At 51.6% G+C, this 22399-nt stretch overlaps 1 protein-coding gene across 2 annotated transcripts in view; it reads left to right on the top strand.

The window, feature by feature from the left end:
• Window positions 1-22399, top strand: part of PML (PML nuclear body scaffold) — a 41036-nt gene that overhangs the window by 11908 nt on the left and 6729 nt on the right. Inside the window, exons 3-8 of one of the 2 annotated variants that reach the window (XM_045795231.2) lie at window positions 7887-8467; window positions 9956-10026; window positions 15568-15705; window positions 16086-16344; window positions 17410-17462; window positions 18104-19307. In XM_045795231.2, coding sequence (XP_045651187.2) covers window positions 7887-8467; window positions 9956-10026; window positions 15568-15705; window positions 16086-16344; window positions 17410-17462; window positions 18104-18865 — 1864 coding nt within the window. In that variant the 3' untranslated portion in view covers window positions 18866-19307. Of the gene's footprint in view, window positions 1-7886; window positions 8468-9955; window positions 10027-15567; window positions 15706-16085; window positions 16345-17409; window positions 17463-18103; window positions 19308-22399 lie in introns of those variants that run through there. The other variant, XM_045795230.2, reaches the window with a different exon arrangement.

Raw genomic sequence — 22399 nt, 5'->3', positions numbered from 1 at the left:
TCACATTTATTTTTATTTTTTTATTTTTTTTAAGGATTTTGTTTATTCATTTGAGAGAGAGAGAGCACAAGCAGGGGGAGAGGCAGAGAGAGAGGGAGAAGCAGACTCCCCGCTGAGCAGGTAGCCCGATGCAGGACTCGATCCCAGGACCCTGAGATCATGACCTGAGCCGAAGGCAGACGCTTAACCATCTGAGCCACCCAGGCGCCCCAGTGATCATCACATTTTAGAAATACCATAATGGTGGCACTGGGAAGGGTTGATTGGAGAGACCAGAGGCTGGGAGGCCTTAGGGGACAGTGCCAAAAGAGGGAAGTGGTGACTGAGGCTAGAACAAAGGTGGTAGCAATGGGAACTGATGGGACAAATTTAGGAACCAGGACTCTACCCTGAGTGCCTTTACATCCTAGCGCCAGACCTGCATATAGTTGGTACCTAATAATCTTTTTTTGGGTAAATGAAAGGAACCAACCAAAATTAATGATAAGTTGTTGAAGTTGGAGGGGGGCATTCTCCTTGGTCTCTGGCTTGAGTGGCCTTTCAGTGGTAGTGCCGTTCACTGCCATAAACAGGGCAGGGACGTGGCTTCTCCGAACACGGTCCAGCGTGGGTATGCCAGCCCTCCGACTTGGAGCAGGGACTGCCTGGAAACGAGTGGGAAGGAAAAGCACTAACTTCATCATTCTCCAGTGTGGGGTCGGCGTAAGACGACAGTGTGAAACAGACAAGGCTTTCTCCTCTCACCTTTCCTTGCTGCTGCTTTTCTAGTATCTTCCTCTCTGAGCCCTCGGGTTCTCCCATCTCTGCCACCACCTTCTCCACCAGTGAGTGGTTGGAGGAGGGGAGGTCATCAGGAATAATGCTTTCACACTCGGTATCCCAGGCTCCGCAATTACCCAGCTCCTCTCCCGGCTTCAGAGATCTTTCCTCGACTCTGTTCGCCCGCAGAGAGCAGGAAACCAGTCTGATTAAATGCATTCACACTCCTGTGTAAATGACTGATGGGCGCCTTCACTTGGCCTCTAGCTTATCATTTGAATCTACAGGGGAGGCTGCTGCTTTTGCTGCTCCACCAAAGTGAAAGCTCCCCGCCGCTCTGGGGGAGGGAGGGAGGGTGGTAGAGGCGAGAGTTTTTCAGTTGCCATTCAGCAAAGCCGAGCCCTGCCCTGGAGTCCTGCTCTGGAGCCAGCTCTCCTCCACAGGTCCCATTTTCATAGCATGTTTGCTTTCCGCATGTCCAGGCTACCCAGTTTCCTAGAACAGTGGGAGTGGCATGCCTCTGTGGTCTCTGCAGGAGGCGTGGCTGCACTGGAGTGGCCTGACCACAGTGGGAAGGGGGCAGCCCAGAGACCACACTCAGTGTGATGTTGCCTTTGTGCGTTTCCAGTGGGATGTTTGAGGCTGAGAGGTTCGCGCACCAATAGCAGGGCTATCCCTGCTGTATGTACGCGTGTAGTTAACGCCTCCCCTTCTTCCATGGTTCCAGAATGTCCAGTGTGGAGCTGGCACTATGCAGGTGACTTCACATCCACCAGCCCATCTTTGTCCTTGCAACAGTCTATGAGAGGTGTCCTTACCAGCCCTATAGATGGGGAAGCTACGACTCTAGAGAGAGAAAGTCATCTACTCAAGGCCGTGTCGCTTGGAATCGGAAGGGCTCAGATTGAGGCCCAAGGCTGTCCACCTCCAGAACCCATACCCTTCCTGCTGTCCCATGGCCTTTGGCACAGCAATTCAGACATGGGCAGCTTTCAGATGGGGAGACTGAGAACCCAGGAAACGTGTGGAGGCTTTTATTAAGATATCAACAACATAGTTCACTGAACAGTCGTAAACGGGTAAGCGAAACAATCCATCTCAGGGAGGAAGAGGAAGAGCTTTGTAATTCCTAGATGGAATGTTTTTGAGGTCTCCATTGCCTCCCATTTAAAGTCCAAACTCCTTCACTTCGAGTGATTATGGAAATTTTTGGAAGATCTAAATAGATAAAAGGGGGAGGGAGGGAGAAAGAGAAAGAAGTAACTAACTCCCATGAATACAGACTGTTTCCTCTCCTTCTGGCAATCTCTATAATCATCTAAAACAAAACAAACAGCACGTAGCATTCCGGAACTTGCTTTTCTCATGATAGGAAGTTGTAAATGTCTTTTCAGAAAATACGTAGTTTTGAATTTTTAGGTAGTCGCAACTGTCGATTGTATGATCTCTTCCATTTCTTCAGTGGCTATAAGGTCTTTACCATCATAAGTAAATCGTCAACGATCATATCTTTATGGTGCCACGGTTTATATTTAACTCTGTGACCCATCAGAAATGTGTTGGAGTGTGTGATGTATGAAGCAAGCTCTAACTTGCTTTTTGCCCCCTGGTAGCCAGTTTTCTCCATCCCAGTTGTTGAATGGAATTGTTCAATGTCCATTAATGTGGGATGCTTTCTTTATGCCATAAACTGTCACATTCTTATAGATACCAGGGCCTATATGATCTGTTTTGCTGATCTTTCTTTTTCCTCTGAGACTAGCACCACACATACTCTTTTTTTTTTTTTTAATATTTATTTATTTGGGAGAGAGTGTGTGTGTATTCGAGAAAGAGAGAGCATGTGCTTTGGGGGGAGGGGCAGAGGGAGAGGGAGAGAATCTTAAGCAGGCCCAGTGTGGATCCTGTCATGGGGCTCCATCTCACGGCCCTGAGATCACGAACTCAGCTGAATCCAAGAGCAGGATGCTTAAGCGACTGGGCCACCCAGGCGCCCCACGCATACTCTTTTAAAAATGGTAGCTCTATCCTGTGTTATCTGGCAGAGAAAATTTCCCTTCCTGACACAGATTTCCCCCAAATTTCTTAACTATTTGATCTGTTTATTCCATCCTGTGAAATTTAGAATCAGTTGGTGAAGTTTCAAAATCTTATCTATAATTTGATTAAACTTGCCTTAAACCAGGATTCCTGGGTGGCTCAGTCTGTTCAGCATCTGCCTTGGCCTCAGGTCATGATCCCAGGGTCCTGGGATCGAGCCTACACAGGGCTCCTTGCTCAGTGGTGAGCCTGCTTCTCCCTCTGCCTCTGCCACTCCCTCTGCTTGTGCTCGCTTGCTCTCTCTCACTCTCTCTCTCTGACAGGTGAATAAGTAAAATCTTAAAAAAATAATAAAAAAATAAAATTATCTTAAGCCTTTATATTAACTTGAGAAGAATTGATAACCATAATATTTAGCCTCTCCAACTGGGACCTTGGTACATTTTTCTGTTTTTTAGACTTTCTCTCTTAGTGGAGTTTTGTCTTTTTTTTCCATATGTATATTTTTTGCTAGAATTTTGTCTATGGGTTTTTTTTAAGCATTTGAAAATTGCTTTTTGTGAATGAGAGCGTGGAAGTTTTTTCCATATTTCTTTTCATTTGGATTGCTGGGATAGAATTAAGCAATGTTCTACTCCTAATTCTGGTGTATTCCAGCCACTTTCTGGAGCAACTTCTTATTAATTCTATGCTATTTTAGTTCATTCTTTTGAGTAGTCCAGGAGCAAACAACTGTCATTTTGCTTTAGAGCTATTCTTCTCTATGTCTGTGTTAAGTTCGGACTTTGGCCATGGAGCTCCTTGGGGGCACATGCCCACCTCGCCTTGCCTCCCACAAGGGGCCACACACACAGCTGGGGCTCAGTGAGTGTTCCTCGAGTGAGGGTGAAGGACTCCTAGGCCAAGGAACTCTGTCCTGGTCCCGGGTGGCAGCCCCTTGATGGGTCACTCCAGTTTATGGTCTGCCCCTCAGTCTTATCAGAAGGCTGGGGGCTTTCAGACCCAGGGCCCCTGATGCCGGCCAACCACCTCACAGAGATGCTGCTTCCAGCCAGTGGCGGAGCCACTCTCCCTAGGGAGACCCCATTTAGGGCAGACGGGGCTTAGGAATAGGGCCCAGCAGAGACTATGGTCAACCCAGAAGGTCTTGCTCTCCCGCCAGCCAGGCTACCCTACATGTACTCCTCCCAGGCTTGGAACACTCTTTCTAAAGAAGGGAGGCTAACTTCAGACTCAGCCCTTCCCATGGGTCCAAAGCAGGGAAAGTGACAGCAGGTTTTATTTAATTCCCCCTATTTCTACACGCTGTATAGTTGCCCACATTAATTAGTATTCTGTTGCTTCATTTAAAAAATAGGTAATATATTCACAAGGTTCAAACATGAAAGCAATCAAGAGATTTCATTTTAAAAAAATATATTTTAATGTAATCTCTACCCCGATGTGGGGCTCAGACTCACAACCCTGAGATCAAGAGTCACGCGCTCAACTGACCGACCCAGCCAGGCACCCCAAACATGGAAGCAATTTAAAAGGCTTACAGTGAAATGTCTCACTCCGCCTCTGCCCTGCCCCATCCATACCACTTTCATTAACTTGTGCATCCTTCTAAAATGTTTTTATTCAAATACAACCAAATGTGAATATATTCTTAACTTTTCTTCATTCTTACACAATAGGTGGCATCCTGTTGATTTTATTTATTTATTTATTTTTAAAAGATTATTTATTTATTTATTTATTTATTTATGTATTTGAGAGAGAGCATGAACAATGGGAGGGGCACAGAGAGAGGGAGCAGCAGACTCCCCGGCTGAGTAGGGAGCCCAGTTCAGGGCTCGATCCTGCGACCCTGAGATCATGACCTGAGCCAAAGGCAGACACTTAACCGACTAAGCCACCCAGGCACCCCAAGTTTTTTTATTTAAAATATACATTATAATAATTCAAATATTGAACACTCATTGTATGCTAGTCACTATTCTAACCTTATATATATATTAACTCATTTAATCTTTCTGTTTCTCCTATTACTATCCTCATTTTGCCATGGAGATTTTTCCATATAAAGAGCTTCCTGGAGCTCTTACAGCTGCATAGCTTTCCACTGTATGGAACACATCCTGATTTATAAAACTCATTGCCTAGGGTTGTTTCTGTTCTTTGCTCTTACATACTGTTTTGCATTGTACAGATATTATCGTGCCAGGGTAGAGATAGAGCTACAGAATAGATACGTAGAAGAGGGATTGCTGGGTCAGAGGATAAATGCATCGGTGATTTTGATGGCTATTGCCAAGCTGCCCTCTGCAGAGTTATTGGTTCTTTCCATAATCGCTCAGCATTTCTTGTTAATAGTATCATTGGTGAGTATTAATAGTACAGTCGATTACAGTCATCGAAGCCTTTGTTGAGAACATTTATGTAGGACTTGTCTCATTTGATCCTCGCATGATAACACTCCCATATGAGTTGGGGATTATCCCTGTTTTACAGATAAGAAACAAAGGTGCAAAGAGGTTAAGTGACTTGCCAAGGGCACAGAGCTGAGGTCAGATCCACATTTGCCTGGCTCTGCTTCAACTGCCGCTTACCTCAGTCCCCGGCCCTGCCTCGTGGTGATGGGTCTCTGTCACTTACATCAGATTTCCCCAGGCTGGAGGAGCTGAATGCTCTTGACCCAGTGGCAGCCCACATGCTTCCCTCACACTCTGGGCTCTCCAGGAAACCTCGGCTGGCCTGGAATAAGTGTCCTGTGTTTGATCAAGAGGTTCAAGCTCTGAGGCCGTGCCTTCTTGGGTGATTTGGGGAGGCTGAGAGCCGGCAAAGCCAAGGACCAGGGCCTGGTGCCACAATTTTGGAGTCAGGTTGACCAGCAGGGTCTCCACTGGCCGTTCCAGAACAAACCGATCTCATTAACTGAGGCAAAGTGGCTCCAGCTAAGTCCTTTCTCCTGGCCTCAGGTGGGCTATCACTGCTAATGAGAGTAAGTCACAGCAAACTTTCTGGGAAAGTGACTAACAGTATTTTCCCGGGACCGTTTAAAGAGACAGCATTGCAGTGTCTCAGACCACAGACTTGAGCCAGGCCGTCTGGGGTTTTCTATTAGTTTCCTATCGCTGCTGTAACAAATTACCACGAATGTATCATTACATACCTCTGGAGGTCAGAAGTCAGAAACGGGTCTCACCGAGATAAAATTCAGGTGTCAGTAGGGCCGAGTTCCTTCTGGAGGCTCTTGGGGATAATCTGTTTTGCTTTTTCTGGCTTCTAGGGGTTCCCTACATTTCTTGGCTCATGGCCCCCTTCCATCTTCAAAGCCAGCAGGACAGCATCACAGGACCTCTGCTTCCATGATCACATCTTCCTCCTCACACCTGCCTGCCTCCCTCTCTTTGCTTATAAGGACCTCACCCAGATAATCCAGGGCAATCTTCCCATCCCGGATCCTTCACTTAGTCACATGTACTAGGTCCTTACCATCATACAATGTAACATACTCAGGTTCTGGGAACCAGTACATTATTCTGCCTACTCCAGTTCACCTCTGGACTCTATCACTTACTAACTGTGTGACCTTGGACAAGTTATTGTATCTCTTGTTTAGTGTCCTCATCCTTAAAATGGGGATATAATAATTCCTACTCTGTAGGAGCATTAGGAGGATTAAAAGGGTTGATATTTCTCAAATGTGTGTCTGACACAGTAAATGCTATGGAAGTGTCTGCTAGCTAAAATATATTAAAATATATTAAATAAATAAAATAAATAAAAATATACACACTTTTTGATTTAGCATTCCTATTATTTGTAACCTATTTCATAGAAACAAAAACATCCATGTGTTAGGCCACATAAAGCATTGTCCATATTGGCAAAAACAAAACAAAACAAACAAACAACAAAAACAAAAAACCCCACAAATGTACAAATAGGAAATCACTGGAGTGCATGTGTGGCTCAATCAGTTAAGTGTCTGCCTTGGGCTCAGGTCATGGTCCTGGAGTCCCAGGATTGAGCTTCATGAGCCCTGCATCAGCCTCCCTGCTCAGTCTGTTTCTCCCTCTGCCCCTCACCCCGCTCGTGCTCTCTGTCTCGCACTCTGTCTCTCAAATAAATAAATGACATATTTAAAAATAAAAAAATAAACAAATGGGAAAACAGTGGAGAATAACTGGATCAATTGTGGTACATATGGAATTTAAAGGGGCTATTAAAGAGAGTACATTAGATCTATACTTATTAGACCTCCAGGAATGTCCTGAACAAAAGTTAAATTAGAGGAGGAAGTTACAAAGTCATTACTCATGATCTCATTCATGTTTTGTTTTGTTTTTAAAGACAAACATCAACCCACCAAAATTGTTGTAGATACTTGAGCCAATTATTTAAGCTCTGAATGTCTCGGTTTCTTCATCTGTGAAATGAAGATAACAATAATTCTCCCCACAGAAACTCTACCCAGCATTACATGGGATGAAATGTATCAAGTCCTTAAAACCCTGCAAGCTAGTCTGACTATTTGTGTAAGGTGGTTTGAGCAGACAGAGCTGTGGAAGGATGCACCCCAGATGCTCATCTGGTTGCCTCGGAGGAGGGGAAAGGAAATTCAGAAGTGGTGTGAAGAGATGACTTTTTGTGTATCTGTGCATTGTTTCACAGACGGAGGCTCGCTCTTGTTACTTTAGTAACTTTTTTATGTTCTAATGTTTAATTGGTAGCTTGCAGACTAGCACCATAACCACAAACTGAGGGGTGCCTGGGTGCTCCGTCGGTTAAGCCTGCCTTCGGCTCAGGTCATGATCCCAGAGTGCTGGGATCGAGCCCCCCATGCGGCTCCCTGCTCAGCGAGGAGCCTGCTTCTTCCTCTGCCGGTCCCCCTGCTTATGCTCTCTCTCTCTCAAATAAACAAAATCTTAAAAAAAAAAAAAAAAAAGAACCCACAAACTGAATTGGGAAGAGCACGAACCTAGAAACAGACGAGGATTCAAAGTTTTGTAATTTTTGAAGAGGAGTTTAATTAGGAAAGTTTAAAGGAGGCGGGGAGCAGGGGAGCCCTAAACTAGGCTGGCCTTGTGTGTCCGCAGCATCTACTGCAGAGGCTGCTCCAAGCCGCTGTGCTGCTCGTGCGCGCTCCTGGATAACGGCCACAGCGAGCTCAAGTGCGACATCAGCACCGAGATCCAGCTGCGCCAGGGAGAGCTGGACGCCATGGCGCAGGCGCTGGAGGAGCAAGAACGCGTCTTTGGCGCGGCGCACACGCGCATGCGCTCGGCCGCCAGCGAGCTTGGCCGCGTGCGCGCGGACACCGAGGAGCTGATCCACACCCGCGTGCGCCAGCTGGTGGCGCACGTTTTGGCCCAGGAGCAAGAGCTGCTGGAGGGGGTGAACGCGCAATACCAGCGCAGCTATGAAGAGATAGCGGGTCAGCTGGACCGCCTGGAAGCTGTGCTGCAGCGCATCCGCACGGGCGGTTCGCTGGTGCAGAGGATGAAGCGCTACGCCTCTGACCAGGAGGTGCTGGACCTGCACGGTTTCCTGCGCGAGGCGCTCAGCCGCCTGCGCCAGGAGGAGCCCCAGAACCTGCAGACCACTGTGCGCACCGACGGCTTCGACGAATTCCAAGTGCGCCTGCAGGAACTCGTCTCCTGCATCACTCAGGGGGCAGGTAAGCGCCCGAGCCACCATCGTGACCAACCCCTTTATTGTTTAAGGGCTTGCAGTTTGCTGTTGTTCCCTGGGGGGGATGGGCAGAAAAAGATCATTTACATGTGACAGGAAAGGAAACTGTGGGTTTTTAAAAAAAACATGGTAGATGCTCACATCGTAGATTCTAGAGTGCAGGGTAAGGAGGAGAGGAGGCCCTGACATGGGTCTGCAGCCTCCCAGAGGGGTTAGGTTTTACTAATTTATAAGACCCTTTGGATTAGCTGTGATCTTGTGACCCTTGGAGAAGTTAAGAAAATAGAGAACCAGACCCAGTATCATTTTAGTCCCTGAGGGTACCCACTCCAGGAAATTCGCTGAAGCCCCATGTCTAGCAACAGAGAAGTCAGCTGGAATGTGAGGTTAGAGCAGAAGGGGGCTGAGGAAACCCCCAGAGATGGTTGGATGTTGACCCAAAACACGCTCTGGCTCAGTGGAGGAGATAGTTTGCCTCCAGCATGGCCTGTCATCTGGACCAGCTGCCCCCCTTTGTGGGCCCTGCCTGGTATTGGACACTTGGGAAGTAGACAGCAGACCAGTTCCTGACCTCGAGAGCTGTCCAGTCCAACCAGGACACAGATGGGAGCACATCCCATAGCTGGAGAATGAGGTGGTGCTTCGCTCTGCAGTCCCAATGCAGGAGTTGTAGCAGCTCTGTATGAGCTGGTGACGTCAGGGGGAGCTTTCAAGAGACACTGGGGGGAGGAGTGCCCCAAAGGGCCTCCCGGGTGAGGAAGCTTTAAAAGCTCTTTGACAAAACCTCTAGGCTGAGCTCTAGATAGATAAACTGGTGTGAGGATGCCCTTACCGGGAAAGGGGTGGGTTTCAGCAGAATCTGAAGGCATCTGGGCAAGAGCCAGTGATGGGGGCTCCCTCACTCACTCCTGCGCTCGGAGCTGAGGGACGTGGGCTCGTAAAAGTATAACCCTAGAGTGGACGTGGACTCGTGCCTTCTGCACGGAGCAGTGAATGTTACTCGGTTTACAGGAGATGACCCCACAGAGTTTAAACGGCTTGTCTTCGGTATCATATCTGGGCAGTGGCAAGGCAAGGAGCTCTTTTCTGAAGCGTGAGAGATTTAGATTACATGTAATAGACATCAGGCTGTGGGTCATAAGAGTATCATGAAGTTCTCACTGTATGCAGAGAAGTCGGCGAGCAATGACAACCTTAGGATTGTTCACATTTTGCCTTGCTGGTGGCCACCTGGGGTTGGCACTCTGCTGCCTCCCCTCCCCCTTCTGGCTACGTTCTCATGCTTATTGAAATCAGGGAGCTCTCCTTCCAAATGACGGCCCGTCCATGGAGCTACCCCGGTGTTGTGAGAGGCCCTGAAGCCTGAGTCTCCAGGAAAAGCAGTGGGGATATTTCTTCCAACACTGTCCCAGGCCAAGATGCCTCTCTCCAGGCATGTCCCTGACCTGCCTGTGACCTTTTCTGTGTTCTTCAGATGCAGCTGTGCCCAGGCGAGCCGGCCCAGAAGCTGCCAGCACTCCCAGGGACTCTCTTGACATTGACCTGGTGAGATGGGTTGAGGTGTGAAGGGGAAGTGGTAGGGTCCGGCAGGTCAGGGGGGTTCAGAGTTCCCCTGTGGCGGGAGGGAAACTGAGTCTTGTCGCCATGTCTGCAGGCAGAGGAGGGAGAGGGCCTGAGAGGGATAGCGAGTGGCAGGACTGGAGCTTTCGGTGGGAGGGAGTAAAGGAAGAGCTGACAAACTGGCTGGTTCTGGGTCCTGAATGCCAGAGTAGCCCTTGATGGGTTCAGGAAGGAGTCGTCAGGAGGTGAAGAAGGCAGTCACTGTTGGTGGCCCTGACAGATGTGGTAGATGACCTCTCTCTCACCCTGTACCCCATCCCAGAGATGTGAGCCTTTTCCTGGAATCACCATAGGGGCCTTCCCCTTCTCTTTCCCCACACGTGGTTCTTGGAGAGGAGAATGGAGGCCAGGAGTCAGACCTCAGTCCCAGCAGCTTGGGTTTCATTGGTGTGATTTCAGGACCAGCATAGATGCAAGAACCACAGTTTCTCAGGATTGGGAGGTGTCCATACCCCATCTAATGATGGCATTCCCTCTGCAGCACCCTTGACCTGTGGCTGTCCACACACACACCTCCACCAACAGGAAGCTCACTCATTCTTGAGGCAGCCACTCCCGTCTCTGGACTGCTCTGACTTAGATTGCTTGCCAGGGTGAAAATGCAGTGGCACCCCTTTGGCTTGCCCTCTTGGGTGCTTGCATGCATGGTTCCTCCGCTTCGGGCTAAGCTTCCTGAGTTCCTTCTTGGACCAGGCGTCGTGGTCATCCAGGTTTGCAGGTGCCTGCCTGTCAAGGATGTGGGCCCCGGACTGATCAGACCTCCATGGAAAGCAGGTCTTCTGGTGGTAGCAGTCAGGTGGTGAGCCTTCCTAGCTTTGCCATCCATGGCCTCTAGGAGATAGATTCCTGTAGACAGAGGCAATCTGGACAGGCTTCCTGGAGGAGGCAGGATTTAGGCTCTGAGAGTTTTAGAGCAAGGAGAGAACATGGAGTCTAACCCCTTCTTTTGCACAAGCTGAAGTTAAGGCCCAAAGAGAGGGTGACTTAACTCAGAGCCACATGACACGGCAAGCTAGGGGTAGGACTAGAAGCCAACTCCTAACTGCTTTGAGTACTGCATCCCCATATGTATAGCTTGACAAGTAAAAAAGGACATTGTGTTTTGTTTTTTAGAGAAGTAATACAATCACATGGTCAGAAGTAAAAACATAGAAAGTGATAAGTATGTCAACTCTACTCCCAATTTTTAAAATGTCATTGATTTGTACACTTACAGTTTCTGCGTTTCACTGTATATAAATTGTACCTAAAAAATTTTTTTCTGATCCCCAGGAGACAAAAATTTGTAGCTCAGTTGAGAATGACTGTTTTGAGATGGGGAGGACACTCACCTAACATCTCTCCCTACCCCATTCCTCACTTGAGCTCTCCCATTAGTCAGCGTCGCAGTGATTTCTTGTGCAACGTAAGACTGTCATTGTGCCTAGTCTGTATTTTCACATAGCACCCTACATGTGGCACCTTGCTGCCCCGATCCTGTGCATATATTATCTGGATTTTTAAAAAGAAAGAAAGAAAATGATACATAATGTCTCACTCAGTCTCATCCGTATCTTTCCACTTCTTATGCCCATATACCTATCTTTGTTTCTTACATATCCTTCCAGAATTTCTCAATGTCATTACAAGCAAATATGATTACAGGTAATTGGTTTTTCCATTCTTTTTTTGTACAAAGGTAGCATAATACCATATATTCAGAGTATTGTGCCCAGGCTTTTTCACCCACGGAAGTATTCTGGAATCACCTGGAATTTTTGCACTGTCGGTAGGTAGGGAGCTTCCTGATGCATTTTTGCATCTGCAAAGTAGCCTATCGAAGGGATGTAGCATGCTTTATTTAGCCAATTCCCTGCCAATTGAAGTTGTTTTGGTATTAACAATGCTAGGATGAGTAATGTCCCCATAGAAATCCTCTGTATAATTGTGCGAAGTGGCCCCCCCCCCCCAATCCATGGAGCTCGGCTGTCTTCCAGGTGCCAGTCGCTGGCTAATTAACAGCATTTTGCCGGGTCTTTGTCTTTACATGACCTCTCACCATCCTATCCGCTACTAAGCAGTTTGAACTTGGAGCATCAGAAGAATGCTCTTTTTTGCAAAGCCTCTTGCTTTCGCTTTGGTAGCAGGCTGGAGGAGGCAGGCCAGTGGAGCTGGGGGAGGGGAATAGGTTTCACACTGTGAGCCCAAGGGACCAGTGGAGTAGCTCCAGCAAGGCTGGGAGGCAGGCGTGGTTAGGCTGTCCCAGGGGAAAGTCAAAGTCAGGTCCATCAGCTATGCCCTGAGAAAGGCCACTCTGGGGCCCGTGCCCCTGCCTTAGGAGGCAGAAGCTAGGCTTTCTGGCACCAACACTTGATCCCTCTTGAAGTGGTTGGTTTACTTTCATTGCAGTCCTGTGCGCACGCAGAGGCAATGAGAAGAACAGCAGTAGGCTTGACTAGGACGGCCCAGCTTAGAGGCATTTTCCTTGTATTCTTCTCAGCTCTTTTTGTAATGTCGTTAAAATACTTCAATGAAAAAAAAAATAAAACATTTTAAAGTTATAAAACAACTGGAAATCAGTCATCATGATTTTTTTGTCTTCAGAGAACCCTCCTGTGTGTCCCCTGCTTCGTTAACCTGGGAGTGGGGGTGTCATGGGTGGGACAGAGGCAGAGAGAGGAGCCCAGGCCCACCTGCGGGGAGTTCATAGCCCACGTGGAATGAGGGTCTTTCACCAGCTATTTGTAGATCAGACACAAAAGGACCTTTCGACTTTAAAAAAAGGTTCATGGTGATAAAATACACATAACATAAAATTTACCTGGCAGTGGAATTGCTGGATCATATGGTAATTCTGTTTTTAGTGTTTTGAGGAGTCACTATGCAATTTCCCACGGTTGGCTATGCCATTCTGTGCTCCCTCCAACAGTGGGCTCCAATTGCTTTACATTCTCACCCACACTTCTTTCAATAATAGCCATCCTAATGGGTGCAAGGTGATTTCAATTTTTGACCACTACCCCCGGTAAAGAAATATATTTTGTATCTTGTATATGCACATGCATACCTGTAGCCGAAATGGAAGTTTTGCAGGATAAATGACCCTCGTTACACGGGACGTACTCTAATGCTTTCTGTTCTGTACTATTCTGTATAATATTAAAAAATGCCAGTGGTGACCCACTGGACTGCTTCCATGATCTGCTAATGGGTCACAGACTATAGTTTGAAAACCACTGGTGTAGAGCACTCAGTGGCGATATTTTTCCTGGAGGCCCAGGAGATCATCTGTTGTCCCCCCTTCCCCCAGATCCACTCTGCTCTGATCCAGAGAGACAACCCTCCTTCCTTTCTGTAAAGATGTTGAGAAAAAGAAACCCAGGAGGGAAGGAGGGGAAAAGGAAGTCAGTCCATGATAGTAAATGATGTGGAAACCCACATCCCACATCAGAGTGCTCGGTACCAAGAAGAGCCCCGTCTGGGGGGTTCCTGTCCCAGCACGGGGCCCCAGTCGTGCTGGGCTTCCCCTGCCTGCCCCCAGCCCGGATTCCCCTGTTAGCGTGGGCCTGACGCCTCCTCTACCACATGGGAGGGACAGAGCTTGTCCCTGTGAGGAAAGCATGTCCCTGGCCTCCTAGTCTCACAGCCCAGTGCCAGGCTTTTCCAGTGCAGCTCTGCTTGAGGAAGCGCCCCCTTCAGTAGTGTCCGGTTCCCTTTCCTTCCCCGCACAGACCACTGCAGGCCCCTGTTCGTGGTCTTCTGCTGCGCGCACAGGGTTGGAGGCAGGAACAGCAGGCCAGGGTCCCTGGAGCCGAGCCCCAGAGTCTGGGCCTCCCCTCTCTGAGGGACACTTCCCACGTCACTTGTCGCTTACTTTCAGCAAACTGTCTCCAGCAGACGTGGTCTAGAGAAAGGTGGAGGGGTGGAGGGGAGACAGTGACTAAAGAAAAGGGAACTTGCATTTCAGAAACACTAGATTCAAACCCTGGCCCAGGACCTTGGAAAATCAGTCGCTTCACCTCTTGCGCCTCTGACCCTTCTCTGTAGATGGGCAATAATCACAGGATGGTCCCTATTTCTTTATACTGTTTTTTTATTGTGGTAAAATTCATATAGGAAAATTCCCCATTTGAACCATCTGAGAGGGTACAGTTCAGTGACATTTAGTACACTCACAATCTTGTACACCCACCCCACACACCTAGTTCCAAAATACTCCCATTATCCTGAAAAGAGACCTTGTCCCCACAACGTGGCCACTCCCCATCTCCCCCACCCCCACCCCGGTGTCCAGTCTGCTCTCTGTGCCTATGCAGTGAGCCCTCACAGAGATAGTTCATATAAATGGAGCCATACAATGTGTATTCTTTTGTGGCTGGCTTCTTTTCATTTCACGTAGCATGCACGGTTCTTACAAGTTCCGCAGACAAAACTTCGTTCCTTTTTATGGCCAAATAATGCACCACTGAGTGGCTGTCCCACATTTTGTTTATGCACTCAGTGGTTGATAGACATTTGGGGGGCGCCTGGGTGGCTCAGTCGGTTAGGCACCTGCCTTCAGCTCAGGTCATGATCTCAGCGTCCTGGGATCAAGCCCCACATCGGGCTCCTTGCTCAGCGGGGAGCCTGCTTCTCCCTCTCCCTCTGCCTGCCACTCTCTCTCTGTGTCTCTCTGTCAAATAACTAAATAAAATCTTACCCCCCCCCCAAAAAAAATGATAGACATTTGGGTTGTTTCCACCTTTTGGCTGCCGTGAATATTCGCGTGCAGGTTTCCCTTTGAACATCTGTTTTCAGTCCTTTGGGCCTCTGCCTAGGAGCCGCATGGTTGGGTCATATGGAAATTCTATGTTTAACCTTTTGAGGAACTGCCCCATGTACCTCCTTTCGGGATGGGTGCGGGAAGCACTTCGCACCGTGCCGGGCGCTGCGTGGTCAGCAAGCGGTCTTTAACACCAGCGTCGTCAGTGGTGCTTCCTAAGTACCCGCTGCTCTTCCAGGCTCAGCATACTTACCCACATGCACCCGTGGGACGGGCATTACTGCTATTCCCAGTTTACAGAGGGGGTGTGAGGCCTGGGGAGTTGTGAGGGATGTGTCCAAGGTGTGGAGTTGCTGTTCTGACCCAGGTGGAGGTGAGGCCCAGGGGCAGAGTGAAGGTCACGGGGAAGTTCCCTGGAAGGGTCTCCTCACTTCTAACGAGGCACCTGTAGAGCAGTGGGAGTGGCTTCCGTCGGGAGTGAGCACTGTTCCAGGAGCTAGTTGTTGAGCAAGCCTGAAGGCATTGGTGGTCCGTCTGATCCCGGATTCCGGCTCCGTTAGGATGCCCAGGAATTGAAGTGCCCTGGATGCCAGCACCCTAGGGTCAGGAGGAGGTGAAGGCAAGGAGGGTGTGAGGAGGACTCCTGGTCCCCAGTGGGCCCTGGGTTCTCAGCCCCGGGCTCGCCACATGCTCATTTCCGTCTCTCTTGTTTCTGGACTTCACAGCCAGAGGAGATGCAAAGGACTCAGGCCCAGGCCCCAGGGCTGGCTGAGACCCAGACTGTGACTTTGGTGCAGCCGGTGCCCGGGGTACACCCGGTGCCGGTACACGCCTACTCCATCAAAGACGCCTCCTGCGGAGAGGTAAGGTTCTCTCCACCCCCCACCTCCATCCCTGGAGGCCCAGTTCCCACGAGGCAGGAAGGGTAGGCTTGGGGTGAGAATCCAGGCCTTAATCAGCTCCTACTCTGTTCTCTCCCTTGCTCCTGGCTGCGCCCCAGGAAGCTCCCCTGTAAGCACGAGCCACTCCAGGGCAGGCCAAGGCCAGCAGAGCCGGTGGTCAGCAGACAGCCAGTGTGCGTGGTGGCCCAGGGAGCGTCCTATGTGGAGAGAGACACGATCTGCATGGGAGGAGAGCAAAGGGGGAGGGCCACAGGCCCCTGCCATCCAGGTCCGTGTCTCTCCCCACCCCCCCAGCACCCCTGAAGGCTGCTAACCCGGCCCTGTGACTCCCCACTGCATAGGAGGTCTGCAACACTGTCACACCCCAGAAGAGGAAGTCCTGCCAGACTGAGTGCTCCAGGAAGGCCATCAAGATGGAGTCTGAGGAGGAGAGGGAGATACGGTTGGCCCGGAGCTCCCCCGAGCAACCCAGGCCCAGCACCTCCAAGGCAGTCTCACCACCCCACCTGGATGGGCCCTCCAGCCCTGAAAGCCCCATCGTGGGAAGCGAGGTCTTTCTGCCCAACAGCAACCATGCGGCCGGCGACCCTGGGGAGGCAGGTAGGGAGGTGGGTGGGCAGCAGAGGCTGAGGCCTGCGTGCTGTCTTCCAGGGGCTGGACGGGACCTTTCCTCTGCACCCTCACCCCTCCCAGGGAGCCCAAAGCCAACAGCATCCCCTTGTGTCATGCTCTCAGCTGCCACCAGATGGGGCAGGGAAAGCGCACGGTTTGCCCGGGGAGTGCGAATGGATAGCTTACCAGGTGGTTTGCTGGGATTCCAGTGTGAGGAGCATGAGAGGCTAAGGCCCACGGTTCCATAGCTCCTTCCCCAACACACCCGTACAGTGCCCAGCACTGCACCCTTGCACAGGCGGGTCTCCCCAGGTGTGTGTTGGTGGGTACCTAGCATGTGCCCAGAGAAACCTTGGGGAAAGTCCACACCTACCACTTCCCAAATTTGTCTGCAGAGGTCAGCTGTGTTGAGTACCTCATTTGTCCTAGATATCTCTTATGGACACTGCCAGACAGGGAGTCCTTGGGCATGAGTTGAGGTCAACTAATAGAATTCTGGAATGGTCAAGACAGTTCTTCCGAGATCTGCTTCACCCAGAGGCCCCCTTTGTTTTCATTCTAGGTCCCAGACTGAGCCCTGATCCTGCTTGCACACTGAGCCCTGACCGACATTCCTTGCTCACAATGCTATTGGTAATCAAAAGATTTTGATTAACCAAATAAAGTATCTTTTAATTCGAACACCTCAGTTCATGAGGCTGAGGACTGGAACAAACCAATGTGCTTCTTTAGGATTGCAGAAGGTTCCGAACCAGGGGCTGTTTGCCAGGCTGCCTGTACAGGGAGCAGATTCCGAATTCAGGGCCAAGAGCTGAATGAAGTATTCACGCGCAGGGCACAGTGGGCGTGACAGAAAGCCCTTTGAATAAATAGATGCGTAGCAGCACACTCGGTGGATGCTCCCAACCCCTCCCTACCCACGCCCTCCACCTCGCAGGGCACACATGGCCCACCCCATCCACTGGCCCACAGGGATTCCCACGGAGCACACCTGGGCCCCAGCCATTGGGCCTCCCGGCAGGGCCTAATGCTATCCCCTCTTCCCCGTTTCAGAGGAACGCGTCGTGGTGATCAGCAGCTCGGAAGACTCAGATGCTGAAAACTCGGTGAGTGGTCCAGAAGTTCGGCCCTGGACTCCTGCCTCCCCCCATTCCAGGTCCCAGGGGACACAGCCACAGCAGGTGACTCTCAGACTTGCCCTGCGCCTGGGGAGTTTGCCAGCGAGGCAGTGAGTTCTGAGCTGTCCTGAGGACAGTCTCCAAATGCCAGCTGCGGGCCTGGACCACACCAGCCCTCCCTCCGTACCAGGGCAGGAGCCTTCAGTAACCATATGTACTCCTCTGAAATGCTGCTAGAATGCTTCCTTCCAGAGCCCTGTCTCGTTTCTGGACTAGCTAATGCCTCTGTCTGGGGCTTCCTTACGTGTTCTCTAACCTCTAAGTCCTCGATGAGGAGGGTGGACAAGAACCCACACCCCAGTTACCCGCAGCCAGTGAGGGTCAGTGCAGGGCCGTGAGGGCATGGGCAGCACCGTACGGGGCCCAGACAGGCGAGTGTTCACTCCATAAGAAAAAACGTTAAAGCCATCCCCCAATGGAACAAGTACCTTTGTGGGTTGCGACCCTTCTGTCCCTGGAGGTTGGTTAATGGAGGCTGGGGCCAAGGGGATCTGAACAGAGTGAAAGGTTGGACTGGGTGGCCCCTGAGGTCCCTTCCAGCCCTCAGTCTGAGGTTCTGTATTGGAAAGTGCATGGAGCCCTCGGAGACCGCTGCACCACACTCCTCGCCAGCCCACCCCCTGCCAAGAGCACAAGGAGCGTACCGCCTCTACCGGGCCTTCCGTCTGTTCCATGGCGCAGGCCGCCTCCCGGCTTGGTCTTCCCACCGTCCCGCCGAGCAAGCTGCAGTCCCTGAGGCCGCGTCTCCCAGCCAGCCAGCCAGTTACCAGGAGGATGCTGCCAGCCGCCCCCGCCTCGGGACCAGCTTCCCGCCACGTAGAGCACAAAGAACCCCCCGACTTCATCGTGTCTTCCGCTTGCCCCTCAGAGTGTGTTGTAAACCCTTGTGGACTTACCCTCCCCCTGTGGTCCAGGCCACCACCCCTGCCACCAGAGGGTCTCGCAGTCATCCTGCCGGTGCCCAGGAGGGTCCCTGCCCCCTCCAGAGGGCCATGGGCCAACGCCGCCGCCGCCGGGCTCGAGGAGCAGCACGCTCCTTCAGCTACTCCCTCCGGGGCTCCCCCAACGTAACCCAGTGGCTCAACAACTTTTTTGCCCTTCCTCTCTCCTCTGCGGCTGCCCAGCTTGACACCTCTCTCAGCAGGGGGGATGGGGGGGGCAGAGCACTCCAGACTCTTAGGGCAGGACTCTCCCCCAGGGATTCTGACACAGCCCCTGTGGAGAACCCCCTAGTCCGGGTCCCACTGGAGGTCTCTCCAGTTGCGTCCCTACTCCCTTGCCCTCCAGAGAGGCTCCCACACCAGCCCGGCCCCCCTCAGACAGGACTTTGAGAGCCTCAAGCACCTCCCTCCTCTACAGCCGCTGGCCACCATCCTCCTGGAACCGTGTGGCCACTCACTCGGCCCCCGCTCCACCGCGCTGCCTGACCTAGCCTGGCCCAGGCACCCGAGGCCCCGCACACTGTGGACATTCGGTGCGGTGTAGTCAGGGAACAGACCCAGGAAGGCATGGCTGCATGGACTCAGCAGGGAGAAGTCAGCCCTCTTCCCTGGACAGGGCACGACAGATTCAGGCCACTGCTCCTCACATTCCCGGGCCTCTTTGCCCAACATTAGGAAGCATCTGTTGCCCTTTGCACCTCCCACTGCCCCATCCCACCACCCCAAGGCTTTCCACTGGGCCTCTGCCAGGACCTTAGCCCGCGAGGGCAGGGACGGTACCGATCCCAGGAGCTGGCAGATACGGCTGCTCAATAAATATTTGTTGAAAGATTGCCCTTGCAAACCCTTCTTCCATGACCATCACAGTCCCTGCTGGACTTAGCTCTTCTCTTGCAGGCAGCTTCGTGTCCTCCCTGCACTGAAACTGGGTTCTCAGCTGGGGTTACCACATCCCCTCTTCTCCCACACCCTGCGACTGTTAGCATGGGAGGTGGGTCAAGGCCTTCTGTGCCTCCTGGACTGTGTCGGTCCCCCCATCTGGTAAGGTCCTCTGTGCCTTGAGGTTCCAGGTCTTGAGGGGAACCCCACTTTCCCCAGATGATTTCATGCCTCCTCCTGCCTCCCCTCACATAGGGAAGGCTCTAGCCCTTGCCCCCCAGGGGGCCTCTCCTGAGCCAGGGCCAGCCGTCTTTCTGGGTGACTTCAACACCCAGCACCCTGGCCTCTCCGGGGTCTTTACCCCATTCCATTACAGCCACCAGCCCCATGGCCAACCCCTGCACCTCACCATGCCGAGAACTGACTCACAGGGACTCTGACCATAGCGTCCTGTCCCTCGAGCTCTCAGGTACTTCGAGGGCCCCTGTCCTCCCGGCCCCAGTTCCCATAGCTCCGGCTACTGCTCCTCATCTTCCTTCCTCTCAGGCCTGTGCTTTTCCACATCGTTCTTCCAGCTACGGCCCCTCTTCTCTTCCTAGTGTGTCCTTCCCTGTGGTCTCAGCCGTGCCCGTGGCTTCAGTTGGTGTCTACAGGCTGGGGATGTGCGGCGCTCACTCCCGCTGCCAGACCAGGGTCGATCGCCTGTGGACCTCCAGGGTCTGCGCTTGGATGCCCCTAGATCCCTCTGACTCGTCTTTCTGCATCTCCTCTCAGTCGTCACACCATCTGCCCGGCTGTGTGCGCAGAGGCCCCTCTCGATCGGTCCTCAGTGCTGGTCAGATTCTCAGTCTTAGCCTTTCTACAGTCTACATTCCTCTGAACCCTGGGCACTTCTTTCCATTCCAGAAACCTCGTAAAACAGAACTGACCCAGGGTGGAGGTGGAAGCCTGGGAAGGAAACTGTGAGAAAGGATGGCAACGCCGGTGGTCTCACCAGACTTCACACGAATCGGGTGCAGGCATCAAAACCAGCAGTCTTGGGAGGCGGTTGTCAGTCTAAGCCTCAGCTGTCAGCAGGGAGGTGCTAGGTGATGTCTGAGGTTATTCACGGAAGGAGGGAGAAGCTCATTTTAGGTCGTGAAGAGTTAAAACAATTAGAAGCAGGAGACCAGCTCTGGAGTGGGGGAGAGCCGGAGGACCACTGCTTTTGTGTTGGTATTCTTCAGACAGCACGGTTTTTCCGGTTTTGTTTTATTTTTTAAGATTTTATTTATTTGTCAGAGAGAGAGCGAGCACAAGCAGGGGGAGCAGCAGAGGCAGAGGGAGAAGCAGGCTTCCCGCCGAGCAAGGAGCCGGATGTGGGACTCGATCCCAGGACCCTGGGATCATGACCTGAGCCGAAGGCAGACGCTTAACTGACTGTGCCACCCAGGTGTCCCTAGACAGCACATTTTTTAAATTAACCATTACGAATCCCAAACTTTAAAAAACGTACCTTTAAAAAGAAAACCAATGAGGGCCCCTTCGTGCGCTTCTCACCCACTGCCCGTGCCCCCTTCCAGAGCCCTGGTGCTCTTAGGGTGCCCGCAGCGCCTTGCCTGGGGAGCAGGGCATCCTTCGCAAGGTGTTCCAGGCTCCTGTGTACCCTTGAACTCCCCCTCTGGCTTTCGTCCCACCTGCCATGTGTGAAGTTGGCCTACGAAAAGGGCACATTTTCCAAGTGTACCAGGTACGTAGGGACCCCCACCCCAGGCTGCAACGTGTCAGTTGCTGGAATCTAGTGAGACACTCCTGAGGGCTCTGGTACAGGCCTTGCCAGGAGGGTGAGGCTTGGGGAGAGACTGCTTGCGCAGGAAGAGACATCTGTGAGCTGGAAGAGGTGGTGGAGGGGCCGGGCCTGACAGTGGGTCAGCCGTTCCTCTGCCATGAGCCCCGTGTTAGGGTCTGAGGCAGGAAAAAATAGAATGCCCTCACCTACTCTTATGACAGGTGACTGGCCCCTGTGTCCTGCAGGAGCAGGACCAAGTGGAAGCAGGAGGGGGTGGTCCGTGGCCAAAGTGGCAGTAGTGGCCAGCAGTAGGAGGGAGGCCTGTGGGGGACAGCCGGCCGATCCATGGGACGGGCTGTGACGCTGGTGAGTGAGGGTATCAGGAAAAGAAACAGGTGCTTGTCTGAGAAGATGGTAGCCATGGTCCCCGAGGGGCAGCAGCCTGCAGAGGGGCTGGAGCAGTGGGCAGAGTGCAGCAGGGGCCATAGGGTGGCCCAGTTCACAGATACATGGGAGGGATTTCGGGGCTTCCAGACTTTGCAAGAGCTGGAGTTTTGTGTCTGCATAAAAGAGCAATGCCTGTTTCTTGCCAAGCTAATCCCAGCTGTCACTGAAGCTTGGGTTAGCTGAAAAGGTTCCTCAGGAACTTGGGGACTCTTGATAAGAATGAATGGTGGGCACTGTCTAGACAACTTCAGGTGACCGGGTGCTAAATATCAAGAGAGTCTGGCTCCTGTCTGAGTGGCTGCTGACCAAGCATGGAGTGAATCGGTAGGACAGTAGTTCTCAACCCTGGCTGCACACTGAAATCTTGGGAATGGGGTGGGGGTTGTTACCAATGACAGGTTCCTGGGTCCCACCCCCAGAGATTGTAATTGAATTGGTCTGGGGTGCAAGCCCGGCATCTGGAGTTTTTGAAGCCGCTATTGCACAGCCAAAAAGGAGAGAACCACTGGATCGGGGGATTCAGTCGCATGTCTGTGATTGGTGTATGTATCAGCCTCGAATGGAGCTGACCTGTACGGACATGGGCTATGATCCAGCAGGGGAGGTGGGGACCCTGGATCTTCCCAGAGAAATCTCCTAGACTTGTGGAAGGTGATGAAAATGTCAACCCAGCTGCTTCCTATGGGTATTGCTTGGGGCGGCCGGTAGACCCGCTGTGTGGATTCAGAATGCAGTTGCCCTGCTGAGTGGATCTGTGTTGGAGGCAAGTGAACTGTAGCTCACGAGCCAGACTGCATGTGTCTCCTAGTTACATGTGTATTCTGGAAACC

The sequence above is a fragment of the Ursus americanus genome, chromosome 28, assembly GCF_024610735.1.
Source record: "Ursus americanus isolate L20-20 chromosome 28, mUrsAme1.1.p, whole genome shotgun sequence".
NCBI lineage: Eukaryota > Metazoa > Chordata > Mammalia > Carnivora > Ursidae > Ursus > Ursus americanus.
This window is presented reverse-complemented; position numbering and strand designations above follow the sequence as displayed.